The 23,849-nt window shown below is 54.2% G+C and overlaps 1 protein-coding gene across 3 annotated transcripts in view; it reads right to left on the bottom strand.

The window, feature by feature from the left end:
- LOC140109601 (uncharacterized) overlaps window positions 1-23,849 on the bottom strand; it is a 53,724-nt gene that overhangs the window by 6,007 nt on the left and 23,868 nt on the right. For all 3 annotated transcript variants that reach the window (XM_072132107.1, XM_072132106.1, XM_072132108.1), the window contains exons 8-12: window positions 23,447-23,524; window positions 19,517-19,574; window positions 6,903-7,075; window positions 5,315-5,557; window positions 5,146-5,244 (exon numbers count right to left, since the gene is read on the bottom strand). In XM_072132107.1, the coding sequence (XP_071988208.1) occupies window positions 5,146-5,244; window positions 5,315-5,557; window positions 6,903-7,075; window positions 19,517-19,574; window positions 23,447-23,524 (651 nt within the window). The remainder of the gene's footprint in view (window positions 1-5,145; window positions 5,245-5,314; window positions 5,558-6,902; window positions 7,076-19,516; window positions 19,575-23,446; window positions 23,525-23,849) is intronic.

A 23,849-nucleotide genomic window follows, 5' to 3' on the forward strand; every position in this document is an offset into this window, starting at 1 on the left:
ATGTCAGAGAGAGGAATCAGACAGAGCGCAACAATGGCAGAGAGGAATCAGACAGAGCGCAACAATGTCACAGAGAGGAATCAGACAGAGCGCAACGATGGCAGAGAGAGGAATCAGACAGAGCGCAACGATGGCAGAGAGAGGAATCAGACAGAGCGCAACGATGGCAGAGAGAGGAATCAGACAGAGCGCAACGATGGCAGAGAGAAGAATCAGACAGAGCGCAACGATGGCAGAGAGAGGAATCAGACAGAGCGCAACGATGGCAGAGAGAGGAATCAGACAGAGCGCAACGATGGCAGAGAGAGGAATCAGACAGAGCACAACGATGGCAGAGAGAGGAATCAGGAACAGCACAACAATGAAAGAGAGGAATCAGACAGAGCACAACAATGACAGAGAGGAATCAGACAGAGCGCAACAATGACAGAGAGGAATCAGACAGCACAACAATGGCAGAGAGGAATCAGACAGAGCACAACAATGGCAGAGAGGAATCAGACAGAGCACAACAATGGCAGAGAGAGGAATCAGACAGAGCGCAACGACGGCAGAGAGAGGAATCAGACAGAGCGCAACGACGGCAGAGAGAAGAATCAGACAGAGCGCAACGATGGCAGAGAGAGGAATCAGACAGAGCGCAACGATGGCAGAGAGAGGAATCAGACAGAGCGCAACGATGGCAGAGAGAGGAATCAGACAGAGCGCAACGATGGCAGAGAGAGGAATCAGACAGAGCGCAACGATGGCAGAGAGAAGAATCAGACAGAGCGCAACGATGGCAGAGAGAGGAATCAGACAGAGCGCAACGATGGCAGAGAGAGGAATCAGACAGAGCGCAACGATGGCAGAGAGAGGAATCAGACAGAGCGCAACGATGGCAGAGAGAGGAATCAGACAGAGCACAACGATGGCAGAGAGAGGAATCAGGAACAGCACAACAATGAAAGAGAGGAATCAGACAGAGCACAACAATGACAGAGAGGAATCAGACAGAGCGCAACAATGACAGAGAGGAATCAGACAGCACAACAATGGCAGAGAGGAATCAGACAGAGCACAACAATGGCAGAGAGGAATCAGACAGAGCACAACAATGGCAGAGAGAGGAATCAGACAGAGCGCAACAATGGCAGAGAGAGGAATCAGACAGAGCGCAACGACGGCAGAGAGAGGAATCAGACAGAGCGCAACGACGGCAGAGAGAGGAATCAGACAGAGCGCAACGATGGCAGAGAGGAATCAGACAGAGCGCAACGATGGCAGAGAGAGGAATCAGACAGAGCGCAACGATGGCAGAGAGAGGAATCAGACAGAGCGCAACGATGGCAGAGAGAGGAATCAGACAGAGCGCAACGATGGCAGAGAGGAATCAGACAGAGCACAACAATGGCAGAGAGGAATCAGATAAGAGCACAACAATGGCAGAGAGAGGAATCAGACAGAGCGCAACAATGTCAGAGAGGAATCAGACAGAGCACAACAATGGCAGAGAGGAATCAGACAGAGCACAACAATGTCAGAGAGAAATCAGACAGAGCACAACAATGTCAGAGAGAGGAATCAGACAGAGCGCAACAATGGCAGAGAGGAATCAGACAGAGCGCAACAATGTCACAGAGAGGAATCAGACAGAGCGCAACGATGGCAGAGAGAGGAATCAGACAGAGCGCAATGATGGCAGAGAGAGGAATCAGACAGAGCGCAACGATGGCAGAGAGAGGAATCAGACAGAGCGCAACGATGGCAGAGAGAAGAATCAGACAGAGCGCAACGATGGCAGAGAGAGGAATCAGACAGAGCGCAACGATGGCAGAGAGAGGAATCAGACAGAGCGCAACGATGGCAGAGAGAGGAATCAGACAGAGCACAACGATGGCAGAGAGAGGAATCAGGAACAGCACAACAATGAAAGAGAGGAATCAGACAGAGCACAACAATGACAGAGAGGAATCAGACAGAGCGCAACAATGACAGAGAGGAATCAGACAGCACAACAATGGCAGAGAGGAATCAGACAGAGCACAACAATGGCAGAGAGGAATCAGACAGAGCACAACAATGGCAGAGAGAGGAATCAGACAGAGCGCAACAATGGCAGAGAGAGGAATCAGACAGAGCGCAACGACGGCAGAGAGAGGAATCAGACAGAGCGCAACGACGGCAGAGAGAGGAATCAGACAGAGCGCAACGACGGCAGAGAGAGGAATCAGACAGAGCGCAACAATGGCAGAGAGAGGAATCAGACAGAGCGCAACAATGGCAGAGAGAGGAATCAGACAGAGCGCAACAATGGCAGAGAGAGGAATCAGACAGAGCGCAACGATGGCAGAGAGAGGAATCAGACAGAGCGCAACGATGGCAGAGAGAGGAATCAGACAGAGCGCAACGATGGCAGAGAGAGGAATCAGACAGAGCGCAACGATGTCAGAGAGAGGAATCAGACAGAGCACAACGATGGCAGAGAGAGGAATCAGGAACAGCACAACAATGAAAGAGAGGAATCAGACAGAGCACAACAATGACAGAGAGGAATCAGACAGAGCGCAACAATGGCAGAGAGGAATCAGACAGAGCACAACAATGGCAGAGAGGAATCAGACAGAGCACAACAATGTCAGAGAGGAATCAGACAGAGCACAACAATGGCAGAGAGGAATCAGACAGAGCACAACAATGTCAGAGAGAAATCAGACAGAGCACAACAATGTCAGAGAGAGGAATCAGACAGAGCGCAACAATGGCAGAGAGGAATCAGACAGAGCGCAACAATGTCACAGAGAGGAATCAGACAGAGCGCAACGATGGCAGAGAGAGGAATCAGACAGAGCGCAACGATGGCAGAGAGAGGAATCAGACAGAGCGCAACGATGGCAGAGAGAGGAATCAGACAGAGCGCAACGATGGCAGAGAGAAGAATCAGACAGAGCGCAACGATGGCAGAGAGAGGAATCAGACAGAGCGCAACGATGGCAGAGAGGAATCAGACAGAGCGCAACGATGGCAGAGAGAGGAATCAGACAGAGCGCAACGATGGCAGAGAGAGGAATCAGGAACAGCACAACAATGAAAGAGAGGAATCAGACAGAGCACAACAATGACAGAGAGGAATCAGACAGAGCGCAACAATGACAGAGAGGAATCAGACAGCACAACAATGGCAGAGAGGAATCAGACAGAGCACAACAATGGCAGAGAGGAATCAGACAGAGCACAACAATGGCAGAGAGAGGAATCAGACAGAGCACAACAATGTCAGACAGAGGAATCAGACAGAGCGCAACGATGGCAGAGAGGAATCAGACAGAGCACAACAATGTCAGAGAGAGGAATCAGACAGAGCGCAACGATGTCAGAGAGAGGAATCAGACAGAGCGCAACGATGTCAGAGAGAGGAATCAGACAGAGCGCAACGATGGCAGAGAGAGGAATCAGACAGAGCGCAACGATGGCAGAGAGAGGAATCAGAGAGAGCACAACGATGGCAGAGAGAGGAATCAGACAGAGCGCAACGATGTCAGACAGAGGAATCAGACAGAGCACAACGATGGCAGAAAGAGGAATCAGGAACAGCACAACAATGACAGAGAGAGGAATCAGACAGAGCGCAACAATGACAGAGAGGAATCAGACAGAGCGCAACAATGTCAGAGAGAGGAATCAGACAGAGCGCAACAATGTCAGAGAGAGGAATCAGACAGAGCGCAACGATGTCAGAGAGAGGAATCAGACAGAGCGCAACAACGGCAGAGAGAGGAATCAGACAGAGCACAACAATGGCAGAGAGAGGAATCAGACAGAGCACAACAATGGCAGAGAGAGGAATCAGACAGAGCGCAACAATGGCAGAGAGGAATCAGACAGAGCGCAACAATGTCAGAGAGAGGAATCAGACAGAGCGCAACAATGGCAGAGAGGAATCAGACAGAGCGCAACGATGGCAGAGAGAGGAATCAGACAGAGCGCAACGATGGCAGAGAGAGGAATCAGACAGAGCGCAACGATGGCAGAGAGAGGAATCAGACAGAGCGCAACGATGGCAGAGAGAGGAATCAGACAGAGCGCAACGATGGCAGAGAGAGGAATCAGACAGAGCGCAACGATGGCAGAGAGAGGAATCAGACAGAGCGCAACGATGGCAGAGAGAGGAATCAGACAGAGCACAACGATGGCAGAGAGAGGAATCAGGAACAGCACAACAATGAAAGAGAGGAATCAGACAGAGCACAACAATGACAGAGAGGAATCAGACAGAGCACAACAATGACAGAGAGGAATCAGACAGAGCGCAACAATGACAGAGAGGAATCAGACAGAGCACAACAATGGCAGAGAGGAATCAGACAGAGCACAACAATGGCAGAAAGGAATCAGACAGAGCACAACAATGGCAGAGAGGAATCAGACAGAGCACAACAATGGCAGAGAGAGGAATCAGACAGAGCGCAACAATGACAGAGAGAGGAATCAGACAGAGCGCAACAATGGCAGAGAGAGGAATCAGACAGAGCGCAACGACGGCAGAGAGAGGAATCAGACAGAGCGCAACGATGGCAGAGAGAGGAATCAGACAGAGCGCAACAATGGCAGAGAGAGGAATCAGACAGAGCGCAACAATGGCAGAGAGAGGAATCAGACAGAGCGCAACAATGTCAGAGAGAGGAATCAGACAGAGCACAACGATGGCAGAGAGAGGAATCAGACAGAGCGCAACAATGGCAGAGAGAGGAATCAGACAGAGCGCAACAATGGCAGAGAGAGGAATCAGACAGAGCGCAACAATGGCAGAGAGGAATCAGACAAAGCGCAACAATGTCACAGAGATGGCAGAGAGAGGAATCAGACAGAGCGCAACAATGACAGAGAGGAATCAGACAGAGCGCAACAATGTCAGAGAGAGGAATCAGACAGAGCACAACGATGGCAGAGAGAGGAATCAGACAGAGCACAACAATGGCAGAGAGGAATCAGACAGAGCGCAACAATGGCAGAGAGAGGAATCAGACAGAGCGCAACGATGGCAGAGAGAGGAATCAGACAGAGCACAACGATGGCAGAGAGAGGAATCAGACAGAACTTAATGATGGCAGAGAGAGAAATCAGCACATAGAAAAGGACCACACACATGAAGCAAGCGGTTCTCACCTCGGAGGTGGTGCAGGCAGGAATCTGTGAGCTTGCGGCAGGCGCTAAGGTTCAGGTGCTGTAATCTGTACAGATGCTGCAGCACGCTCAGGCCCTGATCTGAGGAGACACTTGGCCATTACAACACCTGATGTCAGGTAGTAGAATGGGGGAGGGGGTGCGAACTTACCTGTGATGAGGCTGGAGGAGCTGAGTTTGAGACGCCGCAGGCCCGGGAAGCCCCGCAGCTGTCGCATCAGATCATTGGTGCAGTAGGGGTAACAGTTCAGTGTGATCCTGCGGACGGGGCACCCAGCAAACAGCTCGAGGGTTTTTGGCCGCAGAACTTGTTCCTTAATCATGTAATCAATGATCATCTCAGCCAAATCTGGGGTGAGCCCAGACAGAGAGCCGGGGTACTGCATGCTGGGGGCTGAGGGGGCACACAAGACACATCAGTACTCCAAGACATATCCCAGAGACACCCCGAATACGAGGGGGGGTGACACCCCAAGTATGAGAGGAGCAACATCCCACCACTCCCCGAGTATGAGAGGGGCCACACCCCAAGTATGAGAGGGGCAACATCCCACCACTCCCCGAGTATGAGAGGGGCCACACCCCAAGTATGAGGGGCCACACCCCAAATATGAGAGGGGCAACATCCCACCACTCCCCGAGTATGAGAGGGGCCACACCCCAAGTATGAGAGAGGCCACACCCCGAGTATGAGAAGGGCCACACCCCAAGTATGCGAGGGGCAACATCCCACCACTCCCCGAGTATGAGAGGGGCCACACCCCAAGTATGAGAGGGGCCACACCCCAAGTATGAGAGGGGCCACACCCCAAGTATGAGAGGGGCCACACCCCAAGTATGAGAGGGGCCACACCCAAAGTATGAGAGGGGCCACACCCCGAGTATGAGAGGGGACACACCCCGAGTATGAGAGGGGCCACACCCCAAATATGAAAGGGGCCACACCCCAAATATGAGAGGGGCAACATCCCACCACTCCCCGAGTATGAGAGGGGCCACACCCCAAGTATGAGAGGGGCCACACCCCAAATATGAGAGGGGCAACATCCCACCACTCCCCGAGTATGAGAGGGGCCACACCCCAAGTATGAGAGAGGCCACACCCCGAGTATGAGAGGGGCCACACCCCAAGTATGCGAGGGGCAACATCCCACCACTCCCCGAGTATGAGAGGGGCCACACCCCAAATATGAGAGGGGCAACATCCCACCACTCCCCGAGTATGAGAGGGGCCACACCCCGAGTATGAGAGGGGCCACACCCCGAGTATGAGAGGGGCCACACCCCGAGTATGAGAGGGGCCACACCCCGAGTATGAGAGGGGCCACACCCCAAGTATGAGAAGGGCCACACCCCAAGTATGAGAGGGGCAACACCCCAAATATGAGAGGGGCAACATCCCATCACTCCCCGAGTATGAGGGGGCCACACCCCAAGTATGAGAGGGGCCACACCCCAAATATGAGAGGGGCAACATCCCACCACTCCCCGAGTATGAGAGGGGCCACACCCCAAGTATGAGAGGGGCCACACCCCGAGTATGAGAGGGGCCACACCCCGAGTATGAGAGGGGCCACACCCCGAGTATGAGAGGGGCAACATCCCACCACTCCCCGAGTATGAGAGGGGCCACACCCCAAGTATGAGAGGGGCCACACCCCAAGTATGAGAGGGGCCACGTCTCCCCATGCAGCACCCCATGATATGCACACACCATCCTGCAGACCCCCAGGACTTGCCGGTGATGACGGGCAGTGCCCGCTGCAGTGCCAGGCTCTTTAATGTGGCGATGGCCGATGTCCTGCAGAGTCTCGGGGGCTCCGGTCTCTCCGCACTCTCCTGCCGCATTTCTGCAGCCGCCCGCGCCATGACACGTGGAGGATGGGGGGAGGGGGCGCTGTCACGTGACGGCCTGAAAGACACAGGAAGGGGAGTCCCAGGAAACAGGGTGAATACCCATTATATAACCCATCACCCTATGAGAACAGCTATAAGAACCCCATAGATGTAGCCCCCCATTATACTATCACCCCAATACTCCGTCACCCCGTATAATCAGGGTAACTTGGTACAACAATGATATGGGGGGATACGTGAGATTGTGGGGTGCCCCATGACCCCAATACACTCCGTCACCCCGTATAATCAGGGTAACCTGGTATAACAATGATATGGGGGGATACATGAGATTGTGAGGCGCCCCATGACCCCAATACACTCCGTCACCCCATATAATCAGGGTAACCTGGTATAACAATGATATGGGGGGATACATGAGATTGTGGGGCGCCCCATGACCCCAATACACTCCGTCACCCCATATATTCAGGGTAACCTGGTATAACAATGATATGGGGGGATACGTGAGATTGTGGGGCGCCCCATGACCCCAATACACTCCGTCACCCCATATATTCAGGGTAACCTGGTATAACAATGATATGGGGGGATACGTGAGATTGTGGGGCGCCCCATGACCCCAATACACTCCGTCACCCCATATAATCAGGGTAACCTGGTATAACAATGATATGGGGGGATACGTGAGATTGTGGGGCGCCCCATGACCCCAATACACTCCGTCACCCCATATATTCAGGGTAACCTGGTATAACAATGATATGGGGGGATACGTGAGATTGTGGGGCGCCCCATGACCCCAATACACTCCGTCACCCCATATAATCAGGGTAACCTGGTATAACAATGATATGGGGGGATACGTGAGATTGTGGGGCGCCCCATGACCCCAATACACTCCGTCACCCCATATATTCAGGGTAACCTGGTATAACAATGATATGGGGGGATACATGAGATTGTGGGGCGCCCCATGACCCCAATACACTCCGTCACCCCGTATAATCAGGGTAACCTGGTATAACAATGATATGGGGGAGATACATGAGATTGTGGGGCGCCCCATGACCCCAATACACTCCGTCACCCCATATATTCAGGGTAACCTGGTATAACAATGATATGGGGGGATACGTGAGATTGTGGGGCGCCCCATGACCCCAATACACTCCGTCACCCCATATAATCAGGGTAACCTGGTATAACAATGATATGGGGGGATACATGAGATTGTGAGGCGCCCCATGACCCCAATACACTCCGTCACCCCATATAATCAGGGTAACCTGGTATAACAATGATATGGGGGGATACGTGAGATTGTGGGGCGCCCCATGACCCCAATACACTCCGTCACCCCATATATTCAGGGTAACCTGGTATAACAATGATATGGGGGGATACATGAGATTGTGGGGCGCCCCATGACCCCAATACACTCCGTCACCCCATATAATCAGGGTAACCTGGTATAACAATGATATGGGGGGATACGTGAGATTGTGAGGCGCCCCATGACCCCAATACACTCCGTCACCCCATATATTCAGGGTAACCTGGTATAACAATGATATGGGGGGATACGTGAGATTGTGGGGCGCCCCATGACCCCAATACACTCCGTCACCCCATATAATCAGGGTAACCTGGTATAACAATGATATGGGGGGATACGTGAGATTGTGGGGCGCCCCATGACCCCAATACACTCCGTCACCCCGTATAATCAGGGTAACCTGGTATAACAATGATATGGGGGGATACGTGAGATTGTGGGGCGCCCCATGACCCCAATACACTCCGTCACCCCATATAATCAGGGTAACCTGGTATAACAATGATATGGGGGGATACATGAGATTGTGGGGCGCCCCATGACCCCAATACACTCCGTCACCCCGTATAATCAGGGTAACCTGGTATAACAATGATATGGGGGGATACGTGAGATTGTGAGGCGCCCCATGACCCCAATACACTCCGTCACCCCATATAATCAGGGTAACCTGGTATAACAATGATATGGGGGGATACGTGAGATTGTGGGGCGCCCCATGACCCCAATACACTCCGTCACCCCATATAATCAGGGTAACCTGGTATAACAATGATATGGGGGGATACGTGAGATTGTGGGGCGCCCCATGACCCCAATACACTCCGTCACCCCATATATTCAGGGTAACCTGGTATAACAATGATATGGGGGGATACATGAGATTGTGGGGCGCCCCATGACCCCAATACACTCCGTCACCCCATATAATCAGGGTAACCTGGTATAACAATGATATGGGGGGATACATGAGATTGTGAGGCGCCCCATGACCCCAATACACTCCGTCACCCCATATAATCAGGGTAACCTGGTATAACAATGATATGGGGGGATACATGAGATTGTGAGGCGCCCCATGACCCCAATACACTCCGTCACCCCATATAATCAGGGGCGCCCCATGACCCCAATACACTCCGTCACCCCGTATAATCAGGGTAACCTGGTATAACAATGATATGGGGGGATACGTGAGATTGTGGGGCGCCCCATGACCCCAATACACTCCGTCACCCCATATAATCAGGGTAACCTGATATAACAATGATATGGGGGGATACGTGAGATTGTGGGGCGCCCCATGACCCCAATACACTCCGTCACCCCATATATTCAGGGTAACCTGGTATAACAATGATATGGGGGGATACGTGAGATTGTGGGGCGCCCCATGACCCCAATACACTCCGTCACCCCATATAATCAGGGTAACCTGGTATAACAATGATATGGGGGGATACGTGAGATTGTGGGGCGCCCCATGACCCCAATACACTCCGTCACCCCATATATTCAGGGTAACCTGGTATAACAATGATATGGGGGAGATACATGAGATTGTGGGGCGCCCCATGACCCCAATACACTCCGTCACCCCATATAATCAGGGTAACCTGGTATAACAATGATATGGGGGGATACATGAGATTGTGGGGCGCCCCATGACCCCAATACACTCCGTCACCCCATATATTCAGGGTAACCTGGTATAACAATGATATGGGGGGATACATGAGATTGTGGGGCGCCCAATGACCCCAATACACTCCGTCACCCCGTATAATCAGGGTAACCTGGTATAACAATGATATGGGGGGATACGTGAGATTGTGGGGCACCCCATGACCCCAATACACTCCGTCACCCCATATAATCAGGGTAACCTGGTATAACAATGATATGGGGGGATACGTGAGATTGTGGGGCGCCCCATGACCCCAATACACTCCGTCACCCCATATATTCAGGGTAACCTGGTATAACAATGATATGGGGGGATACGTGAGATTGTGGGGCGCCCCATGACCCCAATACACTCCGTCACCCCATATAATCAGGGTAACCTGGTATAACAATGATATGGGGGGATACGTGAGATTGTGGGGCGCCCCATGACCCCAATACACTCCGTCACCCCATATATTCAGGGTAACCTGGTATAACAATGATATGGGGGAGATACATGAGATTGTGGGGCGCCCCATGACCCCAATACACTCCGTCACCCCATATATTCAGGGTAACCTGGTATAACAATGATATGGGGGGATACGTGAGATTGTGGGGCGCCCCATGACCCCAATACACTCCGTCACCCCATATAATCAGGGTAACCTGGTATAACAATGATATGGGGGGATACGTGAGATTGTGGGGCGCCCCATGACCCCAATACACTCCGTCACCCCATATAATCAGGGTAACCTGGTATAACAATGATATGGGGGGATACATGAGATTGTGGGGCGCCCCATGACCCCAATACACTCCGTCACCCCATATATTCAGGGTAACCTGGTATAACAATGATATGGGGGGATACGTGAGATTGTGGGGCGCCCCATGACCCCAATACACTCCGTCACCCCATATAATCAGGGTAACCTGGTATAACAATGATATGGGGGGATACGTGAGATTGTGGGGCGCCCCATGACCCCAATACACTCCGTCACCCCATATAATCAGGGTAACCTGGTATAACAATGATATGGGGGGATACGTGAGATTGTGGGGCGCCCCATGACCCCAATACACTCCGTCACCCCATATATTCAGGGTAAATGGTATAACAATGATATGGGGGAGATACATGAGATTGTGAGGCGCCCCATGACCCCAATACACTCCGTCACCCCATATAATCAGGGTAACCTGGTATAACAATGATATGGGGGGATACGTGAGATTGTGAGGCGCCCCATGACCCCAATACACTCCGTCACCCCATATAATCAGGGTAACCTGGTATAACAATGATATGGGGGGATACGTGAGATTGTGGGGCGCCCCATGACCCCAATACACTCCGTCACCCCATATATTCAGGGTAACCTGGTATAACAATGATATGGGGGGATACATGAGATTGTGGGGCGCCCCATGACCCCAATACACTCCGTCACCCCATATAATCAGGGTAACCTGGTATAACAATGATATGGGGGGATACGTGAGATTGTGGGGCGCCCCATGACCCCAATACACTCCGTCACCCCATATAATCAGGGTAACCTGGTATAACAATGATATGGGGGGATACGTGAGATTGTGGGGCGCCCCATGACCCCAATACACTCCGTCACCCCATATAATCAGGGTAACCTGGTATAACAATGATATGGGGGGATACGTGAGATTGTGGGGCGCCCCATGACCCCAATACACTCCGTCACCCCATATATTCAGGGTAACCTGGTATAACAATGATATGGGGGGATACGTGAGATTGTGGGGCGCCCCATGACCCCAATACACTCCGTCACCCCATATAATCAGGGTAACCTGGTATAACAATGATATGGGGGGATACATGAGATTGTGGGGCGCCCCATGACCCCAATACACTCCGTCACCCCATATATTCAGGGTAACCTGGTATAACAATGATATGGGGGGATACATGAGATTGTGGGGCGCCCCATGACCCCAATACACTCCGTCACCCCATATAATCAGGGTAACCTGGTATAACAATGATATGGGGGGATACGTGAGATTGTGGGGCGCCCCATGACCCCAATACTCCGTCACCCCATATATTCAGGGTAACCTGGTATAACAATGATATGGGGGGATACGTGAGATTGTGGGGCGCCCCATGACCCCAATACACTCCGTCACCCCATATAATCAGGGTAACCTGGTATAACAATGATATGGGGGAGATACATGAGATTGTGGGGCGCCCCATGACCCCAATACACTCCGTCACCCCATATATTCAGGGTAACCTGGTATAACAATGATATGGGGGGATACGTGAGATTGTGGGGCGCCCCATGACCCCAATACACTCCGTCACCCCATATAATCAGGGTAACCTGGTATAACAATGATATGGGGGGATACGTGAGATTGTGGGGCGCCCCATGACCCCAATACACTCCGTCACCCCATATAATCAGGGTAACCTGGTACAACAATGATATGTGGGGATACGTGAGATTGTGGGGCGCCCCATGACCCCAATACACTCCGTCACCCCATATATTCAGGGTAACCTGGTATAACAATGATATGGGGGGATACGTGAGATTGTGGGGCGCCCCATGACCCCAATACACTCCGTCACCCCATATATTCAGGGTAACCTGGTACAACAATGATATGGGGGGATACATGAGATTGTGGGGCGCCCCATGACCCCAATACACTCCGTCACCCCATATAATCAGGGTAACCTGGTATAACAATGATATGGGGGGATACGTGAGATTGTGGGGCGCCCCATGACCCCAATACACTCCGTCACCCCATATAATCAGGGTAACCTGGTATAACAATGATATGGGGGGATACATGAGATTGTGGGGCGCCCCATGACCCCAATACACTCCGTCACCCCATATATTCAGGGTAACCTGGTATAACAATGATATGGGGGGATACATGAGATTGTGGGGCGCCCCATGACCCCAATACACTCCGTCACCCCATATAATCAGGGTAACCTGGTATAACAATGATATGGGGGGATACATGAGATTGTGGGGCGCCCCATGACCCCAATACACTCCGTCACCCCATATAATCAGGGTAACCTGGTATAACAATGATATGGGGGGATACATGAGATTGTGGGGCGCCCCATGACCCCAATACACTCCGTCACCCCATATAATCAGGGTAACCTGGTATAACAATGATATGGGGGGATACGTGAGATTGTGGGGTGCCCCATGACCCCAATACACTCCGTCACCCCATATATTCAGGGTAACCTGGTATAACAATGATATGGGGGGATACGTGAGATTGTGGGGCGCCCCATGACCCCAATACACTCCGTCACCCCGTATAATCAGGGGAAACTGGTATAACAATGATATGGGGGGATACGTGAGATTGTGGGGCGCCCCATGACCCCAATACACTCCGTCACCCCATATATTCAGGGTAACCTGGTATAACAATGATATGGGGGGATACGTGAGATTGTGGGGCGCCCCATGACCCCAATACACTCCGTCACCCCATATAATCAGGGTAACCTGGTATAACAATGATATGGGGGGATACATGAGATTGTGGGGTGCCCCATGACCCCAATACACTCCGTCACCCCATATAATCAGGGTAACCTGGTATAACAATGATATGGGGGGATACATGAGATTGTGGGGCGCCCCATGACCCCAATACACTCCGTCACCCCATATAATCAGGGTAACCTGGTATAACAATGATATGGGGGGATACGTGAGATTGTGGGGTGCCCCATGACCCCAATACACTCCGTCACCCCATATATTCAGGGTAACCTGGTATAACAATGATATGGGGGGATACGTGAGATTGTGGGGCGCCCCATGACCCCAATACACTCCGTCACCCCGTATAATCAGGGTAACCTGGTATAACAATGATATGGGGGGATACGTGAGATTGTGGGGCGCCCCATGACCCCAATACACTCCGTCACCCCATATATTCAGGGTAACCTGGTATAACAATGATATGGGGGGATACGTGAGATTGTGGGGCGCCCCATGACCCCAATACACTCCGTCACCCCATATAATCAGGGTAACCTGGTATAACAATGATATGGGGGGATACATGAGATTGTGGGGTGCCCCATGACCCCAATACACTCCGTCACCCCATATAATCAGGGTAACCTGGTATAACAATGATATGGGGGGATACATGAGATTGTGGGGCGCCCCATGACCCCAATACACTCCGTCACCCCATATAATCAGGGTAACCTGGTATAACAATGATATGGGGGGATACATGAGATTGTGGGGCGCCCCATGACCCCAATACACTCCGTCACCCCATATAATCAGGGTAACCTGGTATAACAATGATATGGGGGGATACATGAGATTGTGGGGCGCCCCATGACCCCAATACACTCCGTCACCCCATATATTCAGGGTAACCTGGTATAACAATGATATGGGGGGATACATGAGATTGTGGGGCGCCCCATGACCCCAATACACTCCGTCACCCCATATAATCAGGGTAACCTGGTATAACAATGATATGGGGGGATACATGAGATTGTGGGGCGCCCCATGACCCCAATACACTCCGTCACCCCATATAATCAGGGTAACCTGGTATAACAATGATATGGGGGGATACATGAGATTGTGGGGCGCCCCATGACCCCAATACACTCCGTCACCCCATATAATCAGGGTAACCTGGTATAACAATGATATGGGGGGATACATGAGATTGTGGGGCGCCCCATGACCCCAATACACTCCGTCACCCCATATAATCAGGGTAACCTGGTATAACAATGATATGGGGGGATACATGAGATTGTGGGGCGCCCCATGACCCCAATACACTCCGTCACCCCATATAATCAGGGTAACCTGGTATAACAATGATATGGGGGGATACATGAGATTGTGGGGCGCCCCATGACCCCAATACACTCCGTCACCCCATATAATCAGGGTAACCTGGTATAACAATGATATGGGGGGATACGTGAGATTGTGGGGCGCCCCATGACCCCAATACACTCCGTCACCCCATATAATCAGGGTAACCTGGTATAACAATGATATGGGGGGATACATGAGATTGTGGGGCGCCCCATGACCCCAATACACTCCGTCACCCCATATATTCAGGGTAACCTGGTATAACAATGATATGGGGGGATACGTGAGATTGTGGGGCGCCCCATGACCCCAATACTCCGTCACCCCATATATTCAGGGTAACCTGGTATAACAATGATATGGGGGGATACGTGAGATTGTGGGGCGCCCCATGACCCCAATACACTCCGTCACCCCATATAATCAGGGTAACCTGGTATAACAATGATATGGGGGAGATACATGAGATTGTGGGGCGCCCCATGACCCCAATACACTCCGTCACCCCGTATAATCAGGGTAACCTGGTATAACAATGATATGGGGGGATACGTGAGATTGTGGGGCGCCCCATGACCCCAATACACTCCGTCACCCCATATAATCAGGGTAACCTGGTATAACAATGATATGGGGGGATACGTGAGATTGTGGGGCGCCCCATGACCCCAATACACTCCGTCACCCCATATAATCAGGGTAACCTGGTATAACAATGATATGGGGGGATACGTGAGATTGTGGGGCGCCCCATGACCCCAATACACTCCGTCACCCCGTATAATCAGGGTAACCTGGTATAACAATGATATGGGGGGATACGTGAGATTGTGGGGCGCCCCATGACCCCAATACACTCCGTCACCCCATATATTCAGGGTAACCTGGTATAACAATGATATGGGGGGATACGTGAGATTGTGGGGCGCCCCATGACCCCAATACACTCCGTCACCCCATATAATCAGGGTAACCTGGTATAACAATGATATGGGGGGATACATGAGATTGTGGGGTGCCCCATGACCCCAATACACTCCGTCACCCCATATAATCAGGGTAACCTGGTATAACAATGATATGGGGGGATACATGAGATTGTGGGGCGCCCCATGACCCCAATACACTCCGTCACCCCATATATTCAGGGTAACCTGGTATAACAATGATATGGGGGGATACATGAGATTGTGGGGCGCCCCATGACCCCAATACACTCCGTCACCCCATATAATCAGGGTAACCTGGTATAACAATGATATGGGGGGATACGTGAGATTGTGGGGCGCCCCATGACCCCAATACACTCCGTCACCCCGTATAATCAGGGTAACCTGGTATAACAATGATATGGGGGGATACGTGAGATTGTGGGGCGCCCCATGACCCCAATACACTCCGTCACCCCATATATTCAGGGTAACCTGGTATAACAATGATATGGGGGGATACGTGAGATTGTGAGGCGCCACATGACCCCAATACACTCTGTCACCCCATATAATCAGGGTAACCTGGTATAACAATGATATGGGGGGATACATGAGATTGTGGGGCGCCCCATGACCCCAATACACTCCGTCACCCCATATATTCAGGGTAACCTGGTATAACAATGATATGGGGGGATACGTGAGATTGTGGGGCGCCCCATGACCCCAATACACTCCGTCACCCCATATAATCAGGGTAACCTGGTATAACAATGATATGGGGGGATACGTGAGATTGTGAGGCGCCCCATGACCCCAATACACTCCGTCACCCCATATAATCAGGGTAACCTGGTATAACAATGATATGGGGGGATACGTGAGATTGTGGGGTGCCCCATGACCCCAATACACTCCGTCACCCCGTATAATCAGGGTAACCTGGTATAACAATGATATGGGGGGATACGTGAGATTGTGGGGCGCCCCATGACCCCAATACACTCCGTCACCCCATATATTCAGGGTAACCTGGTATAACAATGATATGGGGGGATACATGAGATTGTGGGGCGCCCCATGACCCCAATACACTCCGTCACCCCATATAATCAGGGTAACCTGGTATAACAATGATATGGGGGGATACATGAGATTGTGGGGCGCCCCATGACCCCAATACACTCCGTCACCCCATATAATCAGGGTAACCTGGTATAACAATGATATGGGGGGATACGTGAGATTGTGGGGCGCCCCATGACCCCAATACACTCCGTCACCCCATATATTCAGGGTAACCTGGTATAACAATGATATGGGGGGATACGTGAGATTGTGGGGCGCCCCATGACCCCAATACACTCCGTCACCCCATATATTCAGGGTAACCTGGTATAACAATGATATGGGGGGATACGTGAGATTGTGGGGCGCCCCATGACCCCAATACACTCCGTCACCCCATATATTCAGGGTAACCTGGTATAACAATGATATGGGGGGATACATGAGATTGTGGGGCGCCCCATGACCCCAATACACTCCGTCACCCCGTATAATCAGGGTAACCTGGTATAACAATGATATGGGGGGATACGTGAGATTGTGGGGCGCCCCATGACCCCAATACACTCCGTCACCCCATATATTCAGGGTAACCTGGTATAACAATGATATGGGGGGATACATGAGATTGTGAGGCGCCCCATGACCCCAATACACTCCGTCACCCCATATAATCAGGGTAACCTGGTATAACAATGATATGGGGGGATACGTGAGATTGTGGGGCGCCCCATGACCCCAATACACTCCGTCACCCCATATATTCAGGGTAACCTGGTATAACAATGATATGGGGGGATACGTGAGATTGTGGGGTGCCCCATGACCCCAATACACTCCGTCACCCCATATAATCAGGGTAACCTGGTATAACAATGATATGGGGGGATACGTGAGATTGTGGGGCGCCCCATGACCCCAATACACTCCGTCACCCCATATATTCAGGGTAACCTGGTATAACAATGATATGGGGGGATACGTGAGATTGTGGGGCGCCCCATGACCCCAATACACTCCGTCACCCCATATAATCAGGGTAACCTGGTATAACAATGATATGGGGGGATACGTGAGATTGTGGGGCGCCCCATGACCCCAATACACTCCGTCACCCCATATAATCAGGGTAACCTGGTATAACAATGATATGGAGGGATACATGAGATTGTGGGGTGCCCCATGACCCCAATACACTCCGTCACCCCATATATTCAGGGTAACCTGGTATAACAATGATATGGGGGGATACATGAGATTGTGGGGTGCCCCATGACCCCAATACACTCCGTCACCCCATATATTCAGGGTAACCTGGTATAACAATGATATGGGGGGATACGTGAGATTGTGGGGCGCCCCATGACCCCAATACACTCCGTCACCCCATATATTCAGGGTAACCTGGTATAACAATGATATGGGGGGATACATGAGATTGTGGGGCGCCCCATGACCCCAATACACTCAGTCACCCCATATAATCAGGGTAACCTGGTATAACAATGATATGGGGGGATACATGAGATTGTGGGGCGCCCCATGACCCCAATACACTCCGTCACCCCATATAATCAGGGTAACCTGGTATAACAATGATATGGGGGGATACGTGAGATTGTGGGGCGCCCCATGACCCCAATACACTCCGTCACCCCATATAATCAGGGTAACCTGGTATAACAATGATATGGGGGGATACGTGAGATTGTGGGGCGCCCCATGACCCCAATACACTCCGTCACCCCATATATTCAGGGTAACCTGGTATAACAATGATATGGGGGGATACGTGAGATTGTGGGGCGCCCCATGACCCCAATACACTCCGTCACCCCATATAATCAGGGTAACCTGGTATAACAATGATATGGGGGGATACGTGAGATTGTGAGGCGCCCCATGACCCCAATACACTCCGTCACCCCATATATTCAGGGTAACCTGGTATAACAATGATATGGGGGGATACATGAGATTGTGGGGCGCCCCATGACCCCAATACACTCCGTCACCCCATATATTCAGGGTAACCTGGTATAACAATGATATGGGGGGATACGTGAGATTGTGGGGCACCCCATGACCCCAATACACTCCGTCACCCCATATATTCAGGGTAACCTGGTATAACAATGATATGGGGGGATACGTGAGATTGTGGGGCGCCCCATGACCCCAATACACTCCGTCACCCCATATATTCAGGGTAACCTGGTATAACAATGATATGGGGGGATACGTGAGATTGTGGGGCGCCCCATGACCCCAATACACTCCGTCACCCCATATAATCAGGGTAACCTGGTATAACAATGATATGGGGGGATACGTGAGATTGTGGGGCGCCCCATGACCCCAATACACTCCGTCACCCCATATAATCAGGGGCGCCCCATGACCCCAATACACTCCGTCACCCCATATATTCAGGGTAACCTGGTATAACAATGATATGGGGGGATACATGAGATTGTGGGGCGCCCCATGACCCCAATACACTCCGTCACCCCATATAATCAGGGTAACCTGGGATTATTATTACCCCCATTATAATCGCCCTGTAATCTACTCACCGGAGGCGAACGCCGTTTACTGGCCACTGGTGGGACCCTGCAGCCACGTCCTCAGCACCTGCAGGAGGAAAGAGGTGCAGGTAAGCGCCCCGCGGAGCTGGAGGTAAGCGCCCCGCGGAGCTGGAGGTAAGCGCCCCGCGGAGCTGGAGGTAAGCGCCCCGCGGAGCTGGAGGTAAGCGCCCCGCGGAGCTGGAGGTAAGCGCCCCGCGGAGCTGGAGGTAAGCGCCCCGCGGAGCTGGAGGTAAGCGCCCCGCGGAGCTGGAGGTAAGCGCCCCGCGGAGCTGGAGGTAAGCGCCCCGCGGAGCTGGAGGTAAGCGCCCCGCGGAGCTGGAGGTAAGCGCCCCGCGGAGCTGGAGGTAAGCGCCCCGCGGAGCTGGAGGTAAGCGCCCCGCGGAGCTGGAGGTAAGCGCCCCGCGGAGCTGGAGGTAAGCGCCCCGCGGAGCTGGAGGTAAGCGCCCCGCGGAGCTGGAGGTAAGCGCCCCGCGGAGCTGGAGGTAAGCGCCCCGCGGAGCTGGAGGTAAGCGCCCCGCGGAGCTGGAGGTAAGCGCCCCGCTGAGCTGGAGGTAAGCGCCCCGCTGAGCTGGAGGTAAGCGCCCCGCTGAGCTGGAGGTAAGCGCCCCGCTGAGCTGGAGGTAAGCGCCCCGCTGAGCTGGAGGTAAGCGCCCCGCTGAGCTGGAGGTAAGCGCCCCGCTGAGCTGGAGGTAAGCGCCCCGCTGAGCTGGAGGTAAGCGCCCCGCTGAGCTGGAGGTAAGCGCCCCGCTGAGCTGGAGGTAAGCGCCCCGCTGAGCTGGAGGTAAGCGCCCCGCTGAGCTGGAGGTAAGCGCCCCGCTGAGCTGGAGGTAAGCGCCCCGCTGAGCTGGAGGTAAGCGCCCCGCTGAGCTGGAGGTAAGCGCCCCGCTGAGCTGGAGGTAAGCGCCCCGCTGAGCTGGAGGTAAGCGCCCCGCTGAGCTGGAGGTAAGCGCCCCGCTGAGCTGGAGGTAAGCGCCCCGCTGAGCTGGAGGTAAGCGCCCCGCTGAGCTGGAGGTAAGCGCCCCGCTGAGCTGGAGGTAAGCGCCCCGCTGAGCTGGAGGTAAGCGCCCCGCTGAGCTGGAGGTAAGCGCCCCGCTGAGCTGGAGGTAAGCGCCCCGCTGAGCTGGAGGTAAGCGCCCCGCTGAGCTGGAGGTAAGCGCCCCGCTGAGCTGGAGGTAAGCGCCCCGCTGAGCTGGAGGTAAGCGCCCCGCTGAGCTGGAGGTAAGCGCCCCGCTGAGCTGGAGGTAAGCGCCCCGCTGAGCTGGAGGTAAGCGCCCCGCTGAGCTGGAGGTAAGCGCCCCGCTGAGCTGGAGGTAAGCGCCCCGCTGAGCTGGAGGTAAGCGCCCCGCTGAGCTGGAGGTAAGCGCCCCGCTGAGCTGGAGGTAAGCGCCCCGCTGAGCTGGAGGTAAGCGCCCCGCTGAGCTGGAGGTAGGCGCCCCGCTGAGCTGGAGGTAAGCGCCCCGCTGAGCTGGAGGTAGGCGCCCCGCTGAGCTGGAGGTAGGCGCCCCGCTGAGCTGGAGGTAGGCGCCCCGCTGAGCTGGAGGTAGGCGCCCCGCTGAGCTGGAGGTAGGCGCCCCGCTGAGCTGGAGGTAGGCGCCCCGCTGAGCTGGAGGTAAGCGCCCCGCTGAGCTGGAGGTAAGCGCCCCGCTGAGCTGGAGGTAAGCGCCCCGCTGAGCTGGAGGTAAGCGCCCCGCTGAGCTGGAGGTAAGCGCCCCGCTGAGCTGGAGGTAAGCGCCCCGCTGAGCTGGAGGTAAGCGCCCCGCTGAGCTGGAGGTAAGCGCCCCGCTGAGCTGGAGGTAAGCGCCCCGCTGAGCTGGAGGTATGTGCCCTGCTGAGCTGGAGGTAAGTGCCCCGGAGTGTCATTGTGCCTCCTCTGTGATTATATAACAAGGCACTGATCAGGATTAGAGACGTGTTCAGACCCTGCAGGTATAAATGTTCTGCCGCTCAGAGGAGACTGGACCCTCTGGCACCGGTCGCCCCGATGAAGGATAACGGGGGAACCTATCAGCCAGGACAGAGAAGAAGCTGCCAGTCTGTGATTTCTAGAATATTCCGTCTCACAAACTGATTGCGGTCCCCCCCGAAACACAAAGAGAGGACGGGATAATGCAGAGAATCTCCGTGAGGAATCCCCTCTTCCCGGCAGCTGCCCCCATGTTTAACCCCTTCAGGACTAAGGGCTTTAGGAGCCCCCAGCTCCGTGTCACTATCAGTGGTTATAACATTTCCCGGGATCCTGGTGACACATTAAACGTCTAATTAGGAGAAAGATTTGGATGAAATCTTCTGCCTGTAGTTATGGAACAGAAGGGGCGGGGGACAGAAGGGGCGGGGGACAGAAGGGGCGGGGGACAGAAGGGAGGGCGGGGGATAGAAGGGGCGGGGGACAGAAGGGAGGGCAGGGGATAGAAGGGGCGGGGGATAGGAGGGGCGGGGGATAGAAGGGAGGGCGGGGGATAGAAGGGAGGGCGGGGGACAGAAGGGAGGGCGGGGGACAGAAGGGAGGGCGGGGGGCAGAAGGGAGGGCGGGGGGCAGAAGGGAGGGCGGGGGGCAGAAGGGAGGGCGGGGGGCAGAAGGGAGGGCGGGGGGCAGAAGGGAGGGCGGGGGGCAGAAGGGAGGGCGGGGGGCAGAAGGGAGGGCGGGGGGCAGAAGGGAGGGCGGGGGGCAGAAGGGAGGGCGGGGGGCAGAAGGGAGGGCGGGGGGCAGAAGGGAGGGCGGGGGGCAGAAGGGAGGGCGGGGGGCAGAAGGGAGGGCGGGGGGCAGAAGGGAGGGCGGGGGGCAGAAGGGAGGGCGGGGGGCAGAAGGGAGGGCGGGGGGCAGAAGGGAGGGCGGGGGGCAGAAGGGAGGGCGGGGGGCAGAAGGGAGGGCGGGGGGCAGAAGGGAGGGCGGGGGGCAGAAGGGAGGGCGGGGGGCAGAAGGGAGGGCGGGGGGCAGAAGGGAGGGCGGGGGGCAGAAGGGAGGGCGGGGGGCAGAAGGGAGGGCGGGGGGCAGAAGGGAGGGCGGGGGGCAGAAGGGAGGGCGGGGGGCAGAAGGGAGGGCGGGGGGCAGAAGGGAGGGCGGGGGGCAGAAGGGAGGGCGGGGGGCAGAAGGGAGGGCGGGGGGCAGAAGGGAGGGCGGGGGGCAGAAGGGAGGGCGGGGGACAGAAGGGAGGGCGGGGGACAGAAGGGAGGGCGGGGGATAGAAGGTAGGGGGATAGAAGGGAGGGCGGGGGATAGAAGGGAGGACGGGGGACAGAAGGGAGGGCGGGGGGACAGAAGGGAGGGCGGGGGACAGAAGGGAGGGCGGGGGACAGAAGGGAGGGCGGGGGACAGAAGGGAGGGCGGGGGACAGAAGGGAGGGCGGGGGACAGAAGGGAGGGCGGGGGACAGAAGGGAGGGCGGGGGACAGAAGGGAGGGCCGGGGACAGAAGGGAGGGCGGGGGACAGAAGGGAGGGCGGGGGACAGAAGGGAGGGCGGGGGGCAGAAGGGAGGGCGGGGGGCAGAAGGGAGGGCGGGGGGCAGAAGGGAGGGCGGGGGACAGAAGGGAGGGCGGGGGACAGAAGGGAGGGCGGGGGATAGAAGGGAGGACGGGGGATAGAAGGGAGGACGGGGGATAGAGGGGCGGGGGATAGAAGGGGCGGGGGATAGAAGGGAGGACGGGGGATAGAGGGGCGGGGGATAGAAGGGAGGGGGTCCTGCGGCCCGGTGCTGAGTAATTTTGCCCGGGGCTGGGGTCCATGTAGTGACCTCTCCCTCTCCCCCGGTCACTGCTTTTCTCTCATTATCATCAGGTTTTACGTATAATAAAGGTTTGATGCTGATACTTTGGTGATTGTGTAAATCCCTGCTCTAGTGACCGGGAGACCCCGTACATCCATCACATGTGATTTGTAGTGTAATTAGTGCTCAGCTAATGAGCCCCTCAGTCCTATCATTACCAGCTCCGTCCTCTGCCTCCTCCTCCTCCTCCTCATCACTTCTATTCTCCTCCTGATGAGCCAAGCGCTGCCCCCGACCTGAGAATGATGAAGAGAACATACATTATACACCCCCATTATATTATACCCGCCCCCCGTTATATTATACCCGCCCCTCGTTATATTATATCCGCCCCCCCGTTATATTATACCCGCCCCTCGTTATATTATATCCGCCCCCCGTTATATTATACCCGCCCCCCCTTATATTATACACCCCCGTTATATTACACCCGCCCCCCCTTATATTATACACCCCCGTTATATTATACCCGCCCCCCGTTATATTATACATCCCCGTTATATTATACACCCCCGTTATATTATACACCCCTGTTATATTATACCCGCCCCCCCTTATATT

The sequence above is a fragment of the Engystomops pustulosus genome, unplaced genomic scaffold (genome assembly GCF_040894005.1).
Source record: "Engystomops pustulosus unplaced genomic scaffold, aEngPut4.maternal MAT_SCAFFOLD_231, whole genome shotgun sequence".
NCBI classification, from domain to species: Eukaryota; Metazoa; Chordata; class Amphibia; order Anura; family Leptodactylidae; genus Engystomops; species Engystomops pustulosus.